The sequence below is a fragment of the Sitophilus oryzae genome, unplaced genomic scaffold (assembly GCF_002938485.1).
Source record: "Sitophilus oryzae breed Bouriz unplaced genomic scaffold, Soryzae_2.0 scaffold_562_pilon_pilon, whole genome shotgun sequence".
Lineage (NCBI taxonomy): Eukaryota > Metazoa > Arthropoda > Insecta > Coleoptera > Curculionidae > Sitophilus > Sitophilus oryzae.
The window spans coordinates 992,324-1,014,097 of NW_022147154.1; the positions used below are offsets into that span (position 1 = coordinate 992,324).

General features: G+C 30.7%; 2 protein-coding genes and 1 long non-coding RNA gene across 9 annotated transcripts in view; 1 reads left to right on the forward strand and 2 right to left on the reverse strand.

The window, feature by feature from the left end:
* LOC115887338 (ATP-dependent 6-phosphofructokinase) overlaps positions 1-3,321 on the forward strand; it is a 49,061-nt gene extending 45,740 nt beyond the window's left edge. For 4 of the 7 annotated variants that reach the window (XM_030906746.1, XM_030906745.1, XM_030906748.1 and 1 more), the window contains 2 exons: positions 273-396; positions 453-882. In XM_030906746.1, the coding sequence (XP_030762606.1) occupies positions 273-396; positions 453-479 (151 nt within the window). In that variant the 3' untranslated portion in view covers positions 480-882. Of the gene's footprint in view, positions 1-272; positions 397-452; positions 883-2,454 lie in introns of those variants that run through there. The other 3 variants (XM_030906752.1, XM_030906747.1, XM_030906751.1) reach the window with 1 other exon arrangement.
* Positions 3,322-4,357: 1,036 nt separating this feature from the next.
* LOC115887340 lies at positions 4,358-6,417 on the reverse strand. The gene is made up of 2 exons (XR_004051054.1): positions 6,330-6,417; positions 4,358-4,716 (listed from the first exon to the last, which is right to left on the reverse strand). It is a non-coding gene; the product is annotated as an uncharacterized LOC115887340 (long non-coding RNA).
* Positions 6,418-7,345: 928 nt separating this feature from the next.
* On the reverse strand, positions 7,346-19,363 carry LOC115887341 (probable cytochrome P450 303a1). The gene is made up of 10 exons (XM_030906753.1): positions 19,308-19,363; positions 18,084-18,289; positions 16,223-16,349; positions 14,924-15,082; positions 14,182-14,350; positions 12,391-12,578; positions 11,119-11,311; positions 10,932-11,049; positions 10,517-10,668; positions 7,346-8,373 (listed from the first exon to the last, which is right to left on the reverse strand). The coding sequence occupies exons 2-10, from the start codon at positions 18,285-18,287 to the stop codon at positions 8,205-8,207; spliced, it is 1,479 nt and encodes a 492-aa protein (XP_030762613.1). The 5' UTR covers positions 18,288-18,289; positions 19,308-19,363; the 3' UTR covers positions 7,346-8,204.
* Between the last annotated feature and the right edge of the window lie 2,411 nt (positions 19,364-21,774).

A 21,774-nucleotide genomic window follows, 5' to 3' on the forward strand; every position in this document is an offset into this window, starting at 1 on the left:
GACATCAATAATGATATCAAAATTTACTTTTCAGTGTTATAATTTTAATTTTTAATACCTTTTAATATGTCATGACGACATCAATGTATGACATGTTTTGATTGTATTGTGTATATTGCTATTTTTTTAAAAGTAATATCGAAGGATATAAAAAACATTAACTGCAATAATAATAGGAAGTACCTTCTCTTTAAGATCAGCTAATCATTTAAACCATATTTTGTATCTATTTTAACTTTTAAATTTCAAGCAAAAATATTAATATTTTGTAGCCAACGTGTACCAAAAGATCAATGGTGGCTAAAATTAAGAGCATTACTACGTATTCTGTCAAAACATTATTCAGGCTCTGAAGACGAAGGGATGTATATGTCTATCGAAGACAAGCTTGCTGACGTTAATATCCAATTTATTTTAATATGAATATTATACTTATTTTTAATAATTTATAGGTTTATCTAGAGGATGAATACCACTGATATATGAAGGTTATAATTAAATATTTTTATAAAGAAGATGATAGAAAAACATTCAAAATTTTAATATTTTTTAGATATAGGTATAATATTTTTAATTTAATTTCCATATTTTATAACTACATTTTATTTGGATCTTACTTAATAAATTTATTTATACATAATTATTAATTATTTGAAAATAAAACTTTTTAATCTTAATTGAATGTTGTAGCTATAATTTAGTAAGTATCATATATTCAGTGGAATGTAGAATGTATGGGAGGGGGGTTAATCGCCGCGACCTTACACATTATTGTTACAATTTATAAAGGTTAGTTCTCCATCTGCGATATCAGTGGTACCAAACTTCATGGCACGAATGATTTGTCATCTCTGCGCACTCAGTGATGAGATGTTCTGGTGTTTCCCCACAGAATCTGCATTTGCCGTTTTTTCTTAGCTTCAATCTACCGAGGCGGTCGTTGAGGAGACAGTGTCCTGTTAAAAACCCCGTGACAATCCGAAGATTGTTCTTACTTAAATCAAGGAAAAACTTTGATTTTTCTCGGTCGTAAGTTCTGAGAAATTTTTTCGAGCGTTTTAGACCGTTGGGAGATTCCATTCCAGGTTACGGATGGAGTCTTTCAGGTTTTTGAGTTCCGCTTTGAGATTGTTTTCATTTGGGAAGCAGAACAGTTCTGGTGCAGTTAGCAGAGAAGTTTTTCTTAAATTAGTTAAATTTGGCACGTGTATTCAGCATAGTTAAACCTAACCTTTAAAAAACTATTTACGACTTCGCTGTAAAATCAACAGGGGAGCCAACATTCGGACAGTTCAAAATTTGCATGTGATTTCCTGTTTCCAACGAGAATGCACCACTCGGTATAGTACATTCGTTACAGTTTGCTAGTGATAATAGCTGTTTTCAAAATCGACATTAGTTTATGTACTTAAATTTAAATTTATAGCGATTTTTTAGCGGTTTACTTTTAACTTACCTACACTAGTTTAATAAGTAAGTGTTTATTATTTTATCAAGAAAAATGAAGAAATATCTGGTGACGGAAAGAATGGATATAGTATTTGGATAAAAAATAATATATATATTAAGTGTAGCATGTCGTTGTACTCAGGAGACCGAATTCTTTCGAAACCTAAAATAAAAAAATGCAGGTCTGTATTAAAAAAAAATTAAAAAAATTATGTATCTTTCATACTATTAGCTTATATGAAAATCAAAAAATACTTTCAAGTAGCCCTAATAAAGGGTTATACAAGGGTTAAACTTGCTACATACAGATTCGTCCTAGCTCTTTTAATTCCTGAAATACAGGGCGGGATTCGAGAATTTTGCATTTTTCGACCCCCTTTGGATCTTGGTTATCTTATAATTTTCCTAAAAGGTGAAAACTGAGTCTCATAGAGTTTTTCATGTAAAATACAATGGCTTTTTTAAACTAGGTTGATTTATGTTATAAAGTTAAATAATGCATGGAATAATGAGTGTAATATATTTTTAGAGAAAGCTCATAACAAGACAAATAAAATTAAAAAAAATAATATATAGGGCGTCCCATTTAAAGAGAAACAATAAGTTTGGCTCATATTTCAAAAATTACAGCTTCCTGCGAAAAATTAGTTACACCACTGGATTTCATATGAAAAACTCTATAGGACTCTTTACTTTACTTTTTTACCTTTTCTATAAGTTATAAGATAACTGAGATATGAAGGGGGTCGTAAAAGTTAAACTTTTTAAATTCGCCCTGTATGTCAGGAATTAAGAGGGCTAGGACAAATCTGTGTGTAGAATGTTTATATTTTGTATTTCTACTTATAAACGAGAAACCTTGTAAAATACACGAAAATGGGACAGGGACACCCTGTACATATGTAGCACGTTAAATGAACAACTATATTTATCGTATTTTTATTCCTGTACTCAAGTCTATTTCTTCATATGTCAGAAACTAATCAAAAATAAATAACATTTTAGGCACAGAATTCCAAAAGAAGAATGGTGGCTTAAGTTGAGACCTTTACTTCGTATTTTATCCAAACATGATTCAACATATGAAGAGGAAGGCATGTACATGTCCATAGAAGATAAGTATACTCAAGATGCAGTCATTTAAAGACGAATTACCGGAATTTTGTAGTCTTGAATAAGAGCTTCTTATTGCTAAATAAAGTAGATAGTATAAGACGAATATACAGAGAAACCTTGAAAATAGATGTTAAATTATAAAGCTTCGTTATACAAAATATTGTCTAGCACTAATGCTAAGACATTCAGTCATCATAAGACGCCTATACGTCTTTTTTGTATTGACAATTATAAGTCAATGCATTTAAATATTAAAATGTGTGTATTATGCAGTGTGATTTATTATTTATATAATCATATTATCAATAATATAATCGTTCTAAATCGAAAGGAAATATATACAGGGTGAATCAACAATATTATTATACCTCAAACTATTAGATTTTGTAATATTAATAATTTTTAATTAATAATTTTAAATTAATTAATATACCAAATGTAGCAATTGATCCTGAATCACCCTGTATTGTGATTTCCTTCTGCTCTAGAGTTGTGACTTTTTAGTTGACATTTTATCTTTCTATTTTACAATTTAAATAATGCGTGTTATTTTAATGTGTAATTCGGTTATTTATTATTAGATAAATTAACATTAATTGTAATAATATACATAATAAGTATTGTACATTATATTTATGTGTATTTCAATTTTTAGAAATACTAATAGTACTGATAGGAATGAAAAAGTAATATATTTAAATCAAGAAATTGTAATAAAGACATAAAGTGGAAATAAAGTGTTTAGTTACAAGAACAGATTGTAATTTATTTCATTTTATTTTACCTACTAAAAATTCAATATGATCGAAAAAAATGGCGTTAGCGATGGCTATGAAATCAAGATCGTTGTCATTTTATATGAAAAATTATATGGGGAACCTTATCGATTTCCATTTCCAAGCCACGGAACGCCATTTTTTTTTCGATCATACCGTACTATTAAATTTAATTGTATTTTTACGTTTACGAATAAAACAAATTTGCAAAATAAAATACTAATTCGCCACAATACACTAAAACACTTTACTTTTGCACTGGACGTGCGTTTCGCTAACCATGTTAATATCATCAGCAGATGATTGTGGGTAAGTATTAAGTTCATAGACTTAGAATAAAATATAGACTGAGCATCTCATTCATAAATAGCTGGAAGATGCGGACAGACAACGTCTTGTTATTGTTGTGTTATTGTTTTTGGCTCTAACGAGTGCGACACGAGCGATAGATAGGCTGTCTCCGTCGTAACGGTCGTTTCCTGACGGCTCTGCCGCCCAACGCAACACTGTCTTTTTGTTTCTTCAGTGCACCTGCACTCTCCGTATCATAGGCGGGTATTTTTTTTTTTTATTTTAATGAAGCTATAATTCAATTAAAAATATCCCCGTATTTAAACTTTTTTATATTATTAAGATTTAGGATAAAGAAAATAGTTTAATATAAAGCAAAGTTTAGGACTTGCAGAAAAATACGTCTTAGAGTCTAAAAACGATAAAAATAATAAAGTACGTGTTATAGAAGAAATTTTAATAATCGAAATTATTTAATTTTTGAAATTGATGATAAATTATTAATTTAATAAAATATTAATTTTAGTCAAACATTTACAACTCTAATATTAATCAAAACAGGATCTATTCTATAGATATAATAGAACAGAAAGAGAAAAAACTTTATAATTGTTTAATTTTTTTTTCCGGTAAAAGTGATGTCTTATTATGTAAATTAGAAAAAACAGGAATCTGTTCCATTAAAGCAAGCTTTTAGGAAGTGAATAAAATGAAAACTACATTTATTTAACTCGTTACTGTCTTTATTATAGAGTAAGTATAATAATGGTAATGGTGACTATACTTTATTCAATGGAAATATGCACCAAATTCAAACAAATATAAAAGGCATGAGTATAAACAGTATTACTACAGTAATATTGAACATTGGTTCAAAAATATTACATTAATATAATACAATATTACTGTAGGTATTACTGTCAACGTGCAAGCTTGTTTGAAGCTTGATGTATTTGTATGCGCTTGGTACATCTTGGCGTTGGAAAATGTATAGAAAATTATTAAGAAAAACTAGTACGTAATGGGGGATATCTTGATATACAGAGTGGTCGGAATTGTATTCAGGAAACTTTGGCAGCATAATCTGCAAATAAAATCAGTAAAAAAAATAGTATAAATTTATGTCCTAAAATGCTTCGTTTCAGAGATACAGAGTGTAGAAATTTCATTTTTATTTCGCTTTTTTCCAAATAATTTATGAAGAATGTATTGATTAATTCGTTTCCAAATATCTTGAGAACTATACTTGTGGCGAGTGTCAACAAGAGACCTTATTAAGTAAAAAACGTTGGAAATGTAAATTTTTCTCAGTAGTTTTATATAGATACAGACAAAAAGTATTACTCTTCAAATAACTTAAAAAATATGTAGGTGGCGCCCCCTATTAGTAAAAGTCAAATTGACATCTAAATCTAATTTTTCATGTCAAAAAACTCCCAAACGCCAATTTTCGTCCAAATATTGACGTCACTTCAGAAATTATTTGGAAAAAAATCGAAATAAAAATGAAACTTCTACACCCTGTATCTCCGAAACGAAGCATTTTAAAAACTTACAAGTTCATTTTTTTAGAAAGCCAATGCAACATTTCTGAGTTTCAAATAAAGATAAAAAACAGTAAAACATATAATAATAATATGTAAATTATTTTCTTGGATACATACATATATGGCAAATAATAACAGATTGTTTTATTAAAGATTTACGTTTTGGTTAATTCTAAAACTATCTTCAGATTATATGTGATATTACTTAAGTGATATTACATTATAAAAGAAAAAATGAAAATTATACCTTATAATCGAAAAAAAACGGCGTCAGCGATGGCTATGAAATGAAGATCGCTGTCATTTTATATGTAAAATTATATGGAGTATGTATCGATGGTTTTTTCCAAGCCAACTGGACGCCGTTTTTTTCGATCATACGGTATTACAAATTAATAATAGATTAACAGTCGAGAAAAAAAAAGAAAAAACTCTAGGTAAGTACTGGATAAATTTTAAAATGGCATATTTATTTTATCTTTGTTTAATATAAAAAAAACGAAATATCTACCTGGTTTACATAACCCTGTATAATTTGTGAAATAATAATGGACAAAAATGCAAGCGGTAAGAAAAATATTTACAAAAAATATGTACTTGTTTACATTTCTGGACCATTGTTCGTCATTTTTGTTATCATAATGGTGACCCTATCATAAAAACGTAGTTATTTCTATACCTGATGTGAAACTATAGGGAAAAAGTAATGTTTGTAAAATATTTTAGTCTTGAAAAAAAATAAGGAATGTTTGGTATTTTAAAATGTTTGGTAGCTTGTAATTTTTTCGACTTTCTCGATTGTTTATAGTTTATAATAAGCCTTAAAAATTGTTGTTTCATAATGGAATATCATTCTGGAATTCCTGTATGTTATTTTAGATTCTAAGGATGGTTTTAGAATAAAAAGAAACACATTTTTCATAAAAAAAAGCATTAAATTAACCAATGCCCAAGAAAATAATGTGTCTACTTCTTATGTACTTAATAATGTATCTACTCGTTATATTAATAACGAGGTTAGTAAGAACCTTTACGTAAATGATAAATATAAAAAATACAGATTTTCCAGGGTTTATAATTTACTAAATTATTATCTAAATAAGCGCCTTTCTACAACGCCACTGACGCCAAAATAGTAAATTTGACTTACCTGTGGAATGTTGTTCCAGGACTTAAATAGTCCAATTTCTTACAAATTTGGCACTGACGAACCATGTTTTATAGTTTTTAAATAAAAGTAATCAAAATAAACACTAAACCGACACTACACACTAAGAAAATCGAATCCAAAAAATACAAAATCAAAACATCCAATAAAACAATAAAATAGCCATGGAGAAACTGTGACAACAAGGTTTTACGACACGTGCTTTACTCTCTTACTATGGCTCTTCTACTACGAGAGGAATAAAAGAATGAACAGGCGACCCGGCGATTGATAGGTGTTGCCAAATTGTAAAGAATTTGTCATTTTTAAATGGTCTCGACTTATAATTTAGTAGTATAGGGACTATTTAATACATCTTTTCTACTATTAAACACTATTAAAATACAGTTTTAATATCTCAATATATGTGTATAACAACAAAAAAAAAAAAATATTAATAATATTTTAGACGTGACAACATAGGCTGGAGGCGAAAGACTCAGACGGCCGAGGTCAGCTGCACCCAGGAGTAAACATGTTTACAAAAATTAATATTGGACCGCGCTTAAATGTAAATAGTGTAGTCTATATTTTATTCTAAGTCTATGATTAAGTTAATGTTGGTATGGATGATGGGCTGCCTCCTTCACTGTGGCAGCTCTATATGGCTCTGCTACATATGAAGTTGCAATTTGCCAGCGCATTAGTTTTGATTGTAGGCCGTCTGCAAGTAATAAGTATACTTAAACGCAAGTGAATTTCTCACTGCGCAAGCGTACCTGTCAAACTATACGTTTACGCATATAATTATAAATATAAGAAAAAGTGTCATGTCATAATGATAAATCGTGGAAACAGTGTGGCTGCCTGGAGAAGTAATTTTTTGACAGCGGCTCCAACTTTATTTCCGTTTTTTTTTAATAACGAGCTCCCTTTCAGGTTTAAATTTTTACTCTTTCTGGTAATAAAAAACAACAAAATTATTCAAAAATATTTATTTAAAATTTTGAACAGCGTAAATATGTAAATCAAAACAATTAAAGAGGGAAAATATATACTGTTGTTTCAATATCAATATTTAAAAGATATGCGGTATTAAAGAGAATTAGTAAAGTCCAGTACAATGACTTAATCTCGAAATTAGTGGAATAAATTAGTGGTTTCAATTACACTTTATACTTCATTAGAATGTCTAAAAAAGACTAGATATCCTAACAGCTTGCGGCTGTCAATTATATACATACAGGTTGTTAATTTGTTTATTACGCGCGGCAAGAGCTTTATGGTTGAAATATGGCAACCTCGGCCCGCTCGTCGATAGACGACGGGACGAGTCGGCAGAAAACCCTATAAGTGCATGCATTCTCAATAGGCAGTGTTGCCATTCTGTTCCCCTATAAGTAACTGTCCAGTTAACAATCTCTGTAGAAAGCCTAATAATTAACTTATAAAACAATAAACATTTGATTTATAACCACAATTTCAGATGAAAATTAAAGGCGGATGAAAACTAAAGGCAAAAATGACATTACCCCCAAATTTTGAAGTATAATTAATGGCAAAAGTTAGTAGTTTGTGAACTTTTTCTACTAATTTAAAGTTACTATCACTAACTTTGACGTTCTGAATGCTTACATTGACATTAGAGGAACAAATTTCTACGCTAATTGAAATCAACTAATTTATTCCATTAATTTCGAGGTTCTCAATGAAGCTTTATAGAAACTTAATAATAAAATATCTTCACAGCTTCTATTTTGTTTTCTAAATGTACATTAAAATATAAGGTAGTAAAGTGGCTAGCTTAATAAAAAAATATATGAGAAATATATACGACATGAAAAATATATGTATATGAGAAAATATGTAGTTCTATCATTAGTAACGTTTCATAATTTTTGTTTTAAAATCAAAAGGTCCTGGTGTTACGCCATCCGCTACACCCATTCCGGGAGGATGTTCTGGTACCATAAAGAAATTATAATTTTGAAGTAATGCGGCAGTAAAGAGAAATATATTTGCGCGAGCTAGTGATTCTCCCATGCACCTAAAAATAAATTTGGAATAATAGTTAAATAGTAGTTGTAATAAGTGTCGCCCCCTTTTTGTAAAGGACAAGCCAAAAAAGGAGATTGGGTTTTCTTACAGCCTAAACTATCATTGTTATTTATAGTATATGTCTTACTGAATTAATGTAAGCTTATATCATCATGGTTACGCTAACCATATACAGTTCATACCAAATTAACTTTAATCACGTAATTAAGCTTGACCGGCACAGCGTTACCCACTTTTATATAATTTCTTTTAATCAAAATATTTTAGGAAACAATAATAAATTAATTATAAATACATAAACGTTATTATTTACATCAACAAAAACGTTCTTAACTGCACTTAAGCGACATAAAGGGCAATTACTACCGCTTTACTGTTCAAAATATTCTAATAAAGTTGCGATGAGTTTTTTACGGCTATTAAGCTATCTTTTTCACATTTCGCACTAAAAGGGGTCCTAAAAAAACAATATTCGACTGCAAGGTCTGCTAGTAAACATTTTCAAGCTTAAAGCATCTTAACAATATTTATTTAAACCAAAAACTCGTAATACAAAACTAAAGTGTCAAAACGAATGGCAATGTGAAGAAATAAATAAATAAATGCGGCATTGACATTTTTTACAGCAGAGCTACCACCTGAACCCCAGCGCGAAATTTAAATTCCAGTTAGTCAGCACGGCGCGGCGTTGAATATGTCTCCATGGTTGGCAACAATGAATTTAAAAATCGCGCCCTTGATTACGTAACTAAAAGTTTAATTGATATGAAATATATATAGTCACGATTCCCTTGGGACATCATTAACGGGAATTAAAATGCTATAATTCCCTTTATAGGTAACAATCATGAAATATAAATATGATTTTAAGTAATAATATAAAACGAAAATGGACACTCGTCTAACTAATAATTTATTTACATCATTAGTGTCACATACAATAAATTTAAAAGAGATCAGTCCTCTGCTACAATATTTTTCTGTATCATGCACTAAAGGTATTCTATTCCATTATATTCTTTTTGGTAAATGGGTTCACTTTTGTATGGAAATAACGCTTGTCGTGCTTCTTCAACTTGTCTTTAATATATCCTCTGCTTTAATGGAAACGTACTCAAACGTGTGCCGAATTCATGCGACAGGCGTTTTTTTTTACAAAAACTGAACTCACTGAATTCGATAGACAACAACTGACGTCAATTATAAATAACAGGACATTTAATAGTCTAAGAGCTATTAACGTTTTCGAGAAAGTATTTTAAGACGTCTGGCTCTTTGATATATCTTTTACTATGCTCTCTGGAATAGCATGCGGCCCGTCTGGCTGCCGATACCCGTTGCGTTTACTACTGCGCATCGGAAGAAGATCTGGATATAAATTCTAGTATTGAATATAAATCGAACATGTCTCCATAGCGCAGTGCGTAGAGTTTCCGACCACGAACCGATGATTCAGAGTTCGAATCCGGGTCAGGTCAAAGACTTTTTTATTTTATTTTCGTTTATATTCTGATAGTAAAGTATTAAATAATTCTGGATTTATAGGACTAATAAAAATAGAGGATCTTCTTTCAATGCGCAGTAGGGAACGCAACGTTTACCGGCAGCCAGACGGGCCGCATGCTATTCTAGAGAGCATAGTAAAATATGAGTAAAATACCTGTTTTTTTCGACGTTGCTAGCTCTCGTACTATAATACAATAGTAACCTGGTAACAATCAAAGTTCTTACCAGCAGCGTTAATACATAAACTGGAAGATTAATAAATGCAATATTTGTGTCGTTTTAAAATGGTATAAAGTATACTAAATTCAGTAAGAAATAAACTTATCTCTGTACCACGTGAAATATAAAGTGTTATAACTTAGGACATTATTTTACCCTCTCTATACACTTTCGGGACAGAAACTTTGGTCTCGGTAATTAATACCTTTATTATTTATTGATACGTAAATAACTATTCTAAACAAAGTTCTAAACAGAAAAACATTGTCATTGTTTAGCTTTTTACCGTTTTATACATTTTTCTTCCCAACATGACTGTTGATGATTTTATAAAATTAACCACAAAATATTGACAGGTCTATAAATTAACGCATTTATTTGTTACGTATGTTATTATTATTACATACCTCCTTTTCCCTAAGCCAAAAGGAATAAAATTGTCTGGTATTGAAAGTTTATCTTTTCCTAGAAACCGCTCGGGAACAAAACATTCTGGATTTTTGAATCCAGAGTCGGGGCCCATCATACATCCATGTAAATTAGCTGCAATGACAGTATTCTGAAATAAAATATGCAAGGAACAAACCTAATATATGGTCCTGGGCAAAAACATATACGGTCCTGGACACTTTATCTCCGTGGCCTGTATTTTAATGCATGCGACAAAGTGGTATGCAAAGTGGTAAATATAAATGTCCGAATGACAGACAGAGAGACAAAATAAAAAGCGGCATACACTGTTGCCGGTTTTTATGTGTGTAAGTAGGGATATGTTCATTTTATAGGCATCGGCTGTCGCGGTTTCGATCATATTGTACTTACTTTCGGAACATTAAATCCTGCGATTTTAGTATCCTTCAATGCCCTATGCGGTACTGTAATTGCTCTACCTCCAAACATTCTTAGGGACTCCGATACTATACTCTCCATATAAGGCATCCTGAAATACATTTAAATGTTAATATTTATAAAAATACCCATGTGTTATCAGTAGCGACTGATTCGTTACTTTAGTCTATCCTCTAGGGTAGGTAGCCGACCTCTTAATACGTCATCAATCTCCAGCTGTGCTTTTCTTTGAATGTCCTGATTCAAAATTAAGTGTTGAAAACAGAATTTCAGCGTATTGTTCGTTGTTTCTGATCCCGCCATAAACATGTCCATACATATGGCAAGTAATTGAGCTTCTGTAAACGACGTACCTAAAATATTAATTTACCTCGTAGTATATATACATACTCGTACATAGTAATATTCTGAACCATTTTTTGTATGTCTTTGTGGAACTATAAAGGATTTTTCTCAAAATGTGTCATTTCTCGTGGGGAGATTCCTCTGTAACTTCAGAACTATGTAAAAATAAGATTTATTTTTTATATCAACATAAGTCCGATTCTGCTTTGTTTCGTAGCTACAGGGGGTTACTACAGTTACTAACTACAGTTAAGTTTTATTTTTTTTTTCGATTTAATAGAAATTTCTTCTAGGTGCTTTTAGCACTCGAATGCAATTTTAAGGGTAAAAGTTACTATCAGTGTTACATATTTTAGTACCAAAAAAGTGTCAGGAATATTTTCCCGAAACACATGTGTGCCACTGACTTTTCTCTTGTTAACAAAATTGTGTAGGTCGTTTAATGTCGATCAAAAGTTGTATCTTGATATTTTGTCAATTTCGATCTCCTTAAGATGAGATAAACGCAATTTTATTAATCACACTAAAAATAAAATTAATAAATTATTTATTTAATCTAATTGACTATTAATTTTTTTCAAAATTTATAACATTGATGTTCGATGTTCGGTGCTATCTACAGTAAATTCAAAAAAAATAGTGGTATTTGAGATAATTACAAAGGACATATTATTCTGTCAAAGTTTTAACATTCTGCACCTTTAAAGCTTACAGTTGAGGGTTGAAACCTTTGGTGTTACACAGCAAAATAAAATTACACTAAATCACCACAATACACCAAAACACTTTTACTTTTACACTGGACGCGCGTTTCGCTAACCATGTTAGCATCATCAGCAGATGATTATAAACTCAGAGTACTAGTTTATAATCATCTGCTGATGATGCTAACATGGTTAGCGAAACGCGCGTCCAGTGTAAAAGTAAAAGTGTTTTGGTGTATTGTGGTGATTTAGTGTAATTTTATTTTACCTTTAAAGCTTATGTATTTCCGCACCCACGTTTATAGGAACTTTTTTTCGTATATTTTGATGATGAATCAATAAGCACTTATTTAACACTTTGGGCAGTTAATAAACATTCTTACCGTTTTCTATTGAATTCAACTGTGCAAGGTAAGTATCCATTAGGTTTGTCGGGTCTGTGTTTAAGTTGAGAATTCTCTTGTGACATTGCAGTTCATTTCTTAAAAAATTCCAAACACTAATATGGGCATCAATATAGCATTTATAACCGGACATCTCAGGGGATATGTATTTTAAAAAAGGAAAATGGCTATAACAGATAAATAAAAAAAAACAGCGTATATAAAACAATATACATAAAATATATAATAGAATAATAGTTATTTAGTATGTGTCGACCGAATTATAAGGGTGTTAATTACCGAGGGCGAATTTTCGGGACAAAAGTTGCCCGAGGTTATTAACACTTTATAATTCCCGTGATACATAGATAATTTTATTTCTTACTGAATTTAGTATATTTTGTCCCATTTTAAAACGACATAAATGTTGCATTTATTAATTTTCCGGAATATTTTTATTAACGCTGCTGGTAGGAACTTTTAGTCTAAGAGCTAGCAACGTTTTCGAGAAAGTATTTTAAGACGTCTGGCTCTTTGATATATCTTTTACTATGCTCTCTAGAACAGCATGCGGCCCGTCTGGCTGCCGATATCCGTTGCGTTCACTACTGCGCATCGGAAGAAGGTCCTATATTTTTTATTAATTTAGTCCTATAAATTCTAGTAGTTGAATAGTAGTCAGACAGCGTATCATAGCGCAGTGAGTTTTCCGACCACGCGATGATTCCAGTTGAACCGGGTCAGGCAAAGACTTTTTATTTTATTTTCGTTTATATTCTGATAGTAAAGTATTAAATAATTCTGGTAATTTAAAAAAAAAACAAATATTTAATACTTTACTATCAGAATATAAATGAAAATAAAATAAAAAAGTCTTTGCCCTGACCCGGATTCGAACTCTGAATCATCGGTTCGTGGTCGGAAACTCTACACACTGCGCTATGGAGACATGTTCGATTTATATTTAATACTAGAATTTAAACGACTAATAAAAATATAGGGTCTTCTTTCAATGCGCAGTAGGGAACGCAACGTTTACCGGCAGCCAGACGGGCCGCATGCTGTTCTAGAGATCATAATAAAAGATATATCAAAAAAACGTCTTAAAATACTTGTTTTTCCGACGTTGCTAGCTCTCGTACTATTTAGTTTGTTGCCAGGTTACTATTGTATTAAATGACCTGTTTGTAAACTGACGGTTGTTATCAGTCGAGTTTAGTTTTGTGTCAAAAAAACGCATTTTGTACTAATTCGGCACACGTTCGAGTAGGTAAGTTCCGATTAAAATGGACGAAATATTAAAAAAAACTGAATAAGCTAAAAAAGACCTTCAGTGGCTGGGACAGAAAAATATTATAGCAAGGGATGTCGATGAAACTATTCTCTTGTAAATTTATTATGTGACATTAATGATGTAAATAAATTATTAGAGTAGTTCGATGAGTGTGCATTTTCATTTTATATTATTACTCAAAATCTCTATTGTATTTCATGGTTATTGCCTTTAGAAAAAAAAAATAAAAAAATCTTAATCATCGGCAGATGCTAACATGGGAAACGTGCGTCCAGTGCAATAGTAAAAGTGTTTTGGTGTATTGTGGTGATTTAGTGTTTTATTTTGACTTATAAAAGGCGGAGGAAAGTATGGCATCTTTCCCGTTAATAATGTCCCAAAGGAGTTATTACTCTATTTATGGTTATCGTAACCACGACGATATAAGCTTATATTAATTCAGTAAGCAATAAAATAACATTTACCAGGATTTTCTAAATAATTTCTAAATTTATTACCTAAACGGAGCGCCTGTCATATGGATTGTTTTAAAGAGTTTAGTTAATATGTTCTGAAGTTCCACCATATATCGGTCTTCATAGCCATAACGTTTTCCCGAAATCAGTTTCCATAAGGTGTTCAGAATACCAACATTAAAAAAATTTCTTATATCACAAATTATGTATCCTACAAATAACGAGGGGATATATTCTCGGAATGAACAGCTGATGCTAATGTCTAGTCCGTTATTGGTATAGTTATCCGATAATTCAAAATCCACGTTTGCGCACTACGCTTTTGCTCGCCTAACTGAACGACTTAAGCAAATTCCTTCAGAAGATTTATACACCCATTCACCGGCTTGATTTCACAGAATGCAGGCGATATACTTTTTATAAATATAAGGTGGTACCAAACTTCATGATGAGGTGTTCTGGTGTTTCCCCATTTGTGATTAAAAAAACCGTGACAATCCGAAATTGTTCTTCCTTCCTGTTGTGAAGTGGACCGGCGAAGTGGACAATAGTGGTACTTATGATGAGAAAAGTATTGAGCTACTAATTACAAAAATTTATGCTAACTTTGTTAAACAGTTAGAAGACCAAATTGATAAGAAACTGGACAAACTTAAACAGACATTTTCTGATGGCAAATTTTTCTTAAAAAAATAATTTTTAAATATAAAAACTGTTTAAAAAAAATTACCAGAATTGTTATAATATAATTTAAGAGCTTAAAATAGAAAGTTGATGTGCTTACCACTGTTACTTATTGCCTCTTCTAGAGAATCGCTTAGATATTTAATTTCTTCTTGTAAGATAAAAGTCATATTATTACTTCCATATCCAAACTTTCTCAAATGTTTTACAATAAAACGTTTTTGTTCTTGCCAGACCTCTTCATCAGTTAAAAGAATACCTAAAATAATATTTTATCACTAACTAAATGTTAATTGATATTATTTTTATTTTATGTGATATTTTCTAAATCTAAAAAAAATATAAAGGCTTATTAGTAACTATTAGGAAAACCCAGATATGCAAAAGAAACTTTAAAAATATGGTTTTCCTCAAAAGATTTACAAGATATTGACAATATAGAAATAAAAATAAGGGATAAATAAATATTGAAACAAAATAAACTACTGAATGAAAACATTTTTTACGTAAAAATGCTCTCTTGGTCAAAGTGGCTACGCAACCATTCTCAAGATATTTGAAATGGAAATTATCATTATAGGTAATCACTGACGATCAACTATTGAACATGTTGACTAGATACTTATTTGACTCAAATGATAATTTTTTTTAAATAAATAAACTTTTTTTGTAACTAATGATAAATTTTCCTAGAAAAATGATTATTATGAGAAAACTTTCGAGTTTCTGTTTAACCTTCGCAATAAAAAAATTCTAGATTTATTATTCCAGTCTAACAGCGTTTTCAGATGGAGCGGAGCGTCCGCGACTTCGAGCAAGTACCATGAGTTTATATGAACGATTTCACATGGGTCGCGTATGCTCCGTCCGGATGAGCTATATTGAAAAAACATCCGCGCGGACGCTGCGCGCGTACGGTCCGCTCCATCTGAAAGCGCTGTAATACTATCTAGTAAAAATGTTTACTTTTTGTCAATGATATGTATTCATTATTTCGATTCCAAATATTTTCAGAACCATTATTTGTTGCGCACTCTGTAGTTTTATACGTACGGACGAAAAGTTATTAACTGGTAAAAGGTTTTTAACTGGTATCCAAACCAAATTTCTCATGTCAAAAAATACCAATTTTCATGCAAATATCGACTTCAGTTCAGAAATTAAAATTTGATGAATAAAATGTCCTTGTAGACTTTGTAGATACGCAGATCCGAAACTAAGCATTTTAAATGTTAAGACATGAGTTAATACGACCTTTACTATTTTTTTTTCCTTTATAATACAATACGGTCTTTACTACTTATTTTTATCTGCAGAATATGCTACCGAACTTTCTCGAATACAGTTCGGACCACCCTGTGTATACATAACATTATATTAAATGCAGTGCATTTCATACCTAATCTTTTACCCCAAGTTCTTAAATTATAGTATAATCCTATTGGTCGTCCAATAAAATCATCTGATGTAGAAAATTCCTTGATTATATGAGGTCCATATATTATTATAATTGGATCCTTTCCAACCTGAAATTATTATATTTAGAATTGTTATTATTACAATCCAAGTAAAATAAAATAGATTTAACCGTTAATTGCTGACTTGGAGTATGGGAGACCCCGCTGCCACTTTAGCGCACGATTAATCACACCACAAATGTTTCTGCGGGGTGTTGCTTGGTTAGGTACAGTTAGGTACTACCAAAAGTTGGCCAGCACCGATTTTTCATTTTCGAAATATTGAAGTCGCGGTGTCTGACTCCGTGTCAGCATTGAAAGTTTTTAATAACATTGCAACTCAAGACGGTGCATTCGACCGTTCGAGGTTTTGATGATATGTAATGCATGTGTATAGATAATATGTAATGGTACAATGAGGTATATACAGCGACCACTTAACCGATAGTGAGTAAGAATTTGAACGAGAAAACGGAAGATAAAGCTGATGCTGATACAATAAAAGTTAGACATACAGCGTCCGGCAAGAGTGCGTCGGACATCTGTACCTCCTAGAAAAAAAAATTGGGAATTTTGTTTAAGTACAAACTGAAAGTAGGTATTAGCCTGTATTAGTTATAGTATACCTAATCTGTGGTATTAGCAGGTATTTTAGGAAAATATTTTAACTTCTATAGGGTGATTTAAAAAAGTGTGAGTGGATCCGGATGATTTTTTTAAATGGACCCTCTGTATATTATTGCATTTTTGGCTTCCTTTCAGATCACTTTACATAATCTTAAGATATGAGTAAATATATTTCGATAGTTTCAGAGATATTAATAAATAAATAAAAAATATATATTTTTCAACCTTTCTTAAAAAAAAATTGTTAAAAAGACAAGAACTGTCCTGAGATTAAAACTACTCTAGGTATTTACTTTAGATGGTCTGTACTTACTTTGCTATAAATATGGTAATCGTAAATAGTACAGGATGTTCAAAATTCTACACCAAACTTTCTAAAATATAAAATATTTTTTCTGTTTTTTTAAACCGAACACACTGTATATTATTTTTTCATAGATGGAGAATTAAAAAATTAATATTTTTTGTATTTAGAGTATTTTAAAATTTTAAACGGTTTCGCAGATATTCGCAGTTTTATATTTCATATGTCTTTATCTACAGTTAATTTTTATTAAAGCCACCTATAAAATAATATATAGGGTGTCCCACTTAAAAAATAAAGAAAACTTATTTTATATTTTAGAAAGTTTAGCGTAGAATTTGGGACACCCTGTATGATTTAAATTATGATATTCATGCAAAGTAAGTATAGAGCATCTAAAATAAATACCTAGTATAGTTTTGATTTCAGGACAGTTCTTGTATTTGTAATAATTTTTAGAGAAGGTTAAAAAATATATAATTTGTATTTATTTATTAATCTAATCCGAAATTATCGAAATATATTTACTCATATTTTAGGTTTATGTAAAGTAATCTAAAAAGAAGTCAAAAATTCAATAATATACAGTGTTCCATTTAAAAAAAATCATCCCGATCCACTCACACTTTTTTGAGCCAACCCTAGAGAAGATAAAATATTTTCCTGAAATCCATCCTCGTAGGATTGCACTTAAACAAAATTCTCACCAACCAAAATTTCTCTACAACCAAAATTCTCAAGTTTTTTATTCTAGGAGATACAGATGCCCGACGCACTTTTGCCGGACCCAATCAATAATCTTCTTTTGTTTTACGTTTAGTTAATTAATATAATTAGCTATTACAATTATTAAAAAGGATATTACGTTTTACCTTTAAACCCAAAACAGGTCCAAAGTTTTTGCTCATTTCTGCTGTAGCTTCGGTAAGTGATTTATTTATAGATTTTTTATTTAAAACTTGTAAAAGTATACTTCCTAATGGAACCCATCGTGGTCCGGGAGGGAAATTTTTTGGTTTCTCTGTATTTATGTAGATCAGGGCAACTATGAATAAAAATAGAACGAACCATAGCATATCTGAAAAAAGTGTTAAGGTTCATACTATGTACTTTTTATATTTAAAGCATATACGTGTATGTACAGGGTGTGCCAAATTGGGTACTTTTGAAGCGAAACCCCCTTTGTAAAGGAAATAGACGAAAACTAGTATGAGTATCTGAAACTCAATTTTTATCAAAAACATGACGATAAAAACCGCACATCGATATCTGTTTCAGAGTTATATAGGGTGTTTCTCAAAATTGGCCCACCCCTATAATTTTTTTTAGATAAATGAACAAGATTTGGTACGTTAGTATACACATAACATATACATAAATCCGAAGTGATTGATGGGGGGTATTCAGTTGTTTTCGGTCACTTCCTGTTTCACCGGAAATTGAATAAACTTTTGATTTTTGAATGGCACTTTCGGTATTTTTTACTTTATTCAATAGAAAATGACACTCTGGATAGAATGACATATCATATGTTAACTCTTGACATTTTCGCTTAAAAAATCGTATTTTTAATTTCAATCTAGAGTGCCACGACTGTGTTAAAAACACTAATTTTTAATCAAGGAGCCTCGAAAAAATATATTCGGTAGTCTAATGCTTTTCGTGTCTTGTCCTGACCGGTTACAAGGTGCCCAAATCGTATTTTTAAGCAAATCTCAATTTTTTCAAATGGAACGAGTGTGGCTCATTGGCGTATTTGAAAAAAGCATTTTTTACGAATAACACACACATGCAGTGGCAGGTCAAAATTCTACGTTAAAATATGCTTTCGAAATATTTTCATAGAAACACAAAATTTTCTATAGTTAAAGAGTTACCGCGGGTTTTTAAAAATGCACAATTTTCGAAAAACACTCTGTAACTCTGAAGCCGTAACAGATTTAGATGTGCGGGTTTTACTATTAAGATTTTTATGAAAATTGAGCTCCAGACACCGACATTAGTTTTTTGTCTATCTCCTTTAGAATATGCGAGTTTAGAGTTTGTCTTTAAAAGTGTCCAATTTGGCCCACCCTGTACAAACAGTATTTACCAACCTGGTTGTTAATTTCACTAATTTCACAAGCACTGGGAGATTACAACTAAGTTCGCGTTAGTTGTTTAATGAAAAGGAAAGGTATTAAACTCTCGATCAGAGATAAGAGAAAGTTTGCCTTATTTGATAATATATTTATTTACTGGCAATTAAAACTTCATTGATTTTATGTATAAGTATAATGGGTGTCAACATAAAATTCTCCGTTATTACGTACAGTATGTCATACATACAGAAAAGACGTGCATATTCTATAAAAATAATTTGTTTGCTTTTAAATTGTTAATCCCCGTTTATAATTTTCCAAATTTCCATAGCGTTTTAGAGAAAATTAAAAAAATGAAAATACGATTAAATATTGTTTGCTATACTAAAATGTTCAGAAGCACAAAATTTATTTAGATCAACCTTAAGAAAAGTGTGTTACTTATAGGAAAGAGTGATACTTCAGTAGGAAATATGAAATATGAAAATTAGTTAGACATCTCTCAAAGAATGAAAACGAAATGATTTTGTCAGTGAAACGCGTTTTGATTTTAGGACTTTCAACTTCATCATAATATGAGATAAATTTAGATTGGAATTCCCGGCTTCCCGCCAAAATTTGTAATTGTTTTGGATCGCGTACGTTGTAGGGCGCTGCTATAGCGGTTGGAAAGAACACATAATATACAGGGTGGTCCGAACTGTATTCCGGAAACTTCGGCAGCATATTCTGCAAATAAAAATAAGTAAAAAAGTTCGTATAAATGTATATCCTGAAATGTTTAGTTTTGGAGATACAGGGTGTAGAAGTTTTATTTTCATTTCGATTTTTTCCAAATGATTTCTGAATTAATATCAATATTTGGATGAAAATTGGTGCCTGGGAGTTTTTTGACACGACAAATTTGATTTTGGTGTCAATATGACTCCTATCTGTAGGGGAGCGCGACCTACATGTGTTTTAACTGTTTTGAAGAGTACCTAATAACTTTTCGTCCGTACCTGAATATTTATTCAGGTAAAGTAAACTCAGAGGAACTCAGTAAATTTTTACTGAGTGAAAAAATATACATTTCCGTGATTTTTTACGTAAAAATGTCTTTTGGTGAAAATCGCTGTGAGCAACCGTTCTCAAGTTATTTAGAATAGACTGAGTCAATATATGTCATTATTGACAAAAAATAAACAATATGCATGTGTTGAGTAGATATAGAAATTTTAAAATATTTTCCGATGCACGTCATCAATCACATCGAAATTGACACTAAAGCCTATAAACCTGAGTAAATAAAATTTTAGCAAAAATGTTTAAATTTGTTGACTAAATTAAAATACCAAGCAGCTCTTCATTATACTTTATAGAGCAAATGATTGTAACAGATATTTTATTTAGATTAAAGCTGCAAAAATTAGTTTTAACCGATTTTTATTATCGCCTTGTTGGTCACATTGCGCCATATTCAGCAATGTTGTCGTGTATTATTTGACAATTATCCTAGTGTCAGTCATTATTTTGTATAATATCGTGTTATTGAATTTTTGGAAGTAATTCTCGTTTTTTGTCGTTTTTTATAGTTTTTTTTCTTAAATTGTACTTTTAAGTACAAAAAGTTATTTTAAGAACTAAATTTTCGATATTTTTTACTAAATTTTTTGAAATGGTGGATTGAAAATATGCCGAAGCCTTTAAACAGTAGAAGCAAAGCGCTTGTAGCTTCCCTGATAAAATATTTTGAGCGCGAACGTGACAATAAAGGTTCTTTATTACTCTTGAATGCAGCCAGAGAAGTAAGATTGATTGTTAAGTACATTATACCAATTTCAAGTTATTTCTACTTATTTCAGTTTGTAGCGGGTAGCTGCTGTCTTAAAAAAAATATATAAAAATTATATACTAAATATATTGTTTGTCACTTTTAAATTAAGATTCATCTCATAAATCTATCACAATCTGGCAGCGCTGTCGCCATCGCTTGTCACTCAAAGTTGATGACGTGCATCGGAAAATGTTTTAAAATTTCTATAGTTATATTTGACTGAAATGTTAAATTTTAGAACTTTTTTTTTAAATTAATCATAGATTTGTATGCGAAAAAATGATGATAAAACAGTTTTTGTTAAACTTGTGACACAAAAACATTTTAAATTTATGATTTCAGTCTAATAACTATTTAGTCAACATGTTTAATTTATGTCAATGATGACAGGTATTGATAATTTTGATTCCAAATATCCATTGAACCATTACTCGTAAAGATTTTTACCAAGAGACCTTTTTTACGTAAAACACGTCATAAATGTATATTTTTTACTCAGTATTTTTTTACAGATACGGACTCCAATTTTCATCCTAATATTGACGATACTTCATAAATTATTCGGAGAAAATCGAAATAAAAATGAAACTTCTACACCCTGTATTTCCAAAACTAAGCATTGTAGGACATACATTTATACTAACTTTTTTACTTATTTTTATCTGC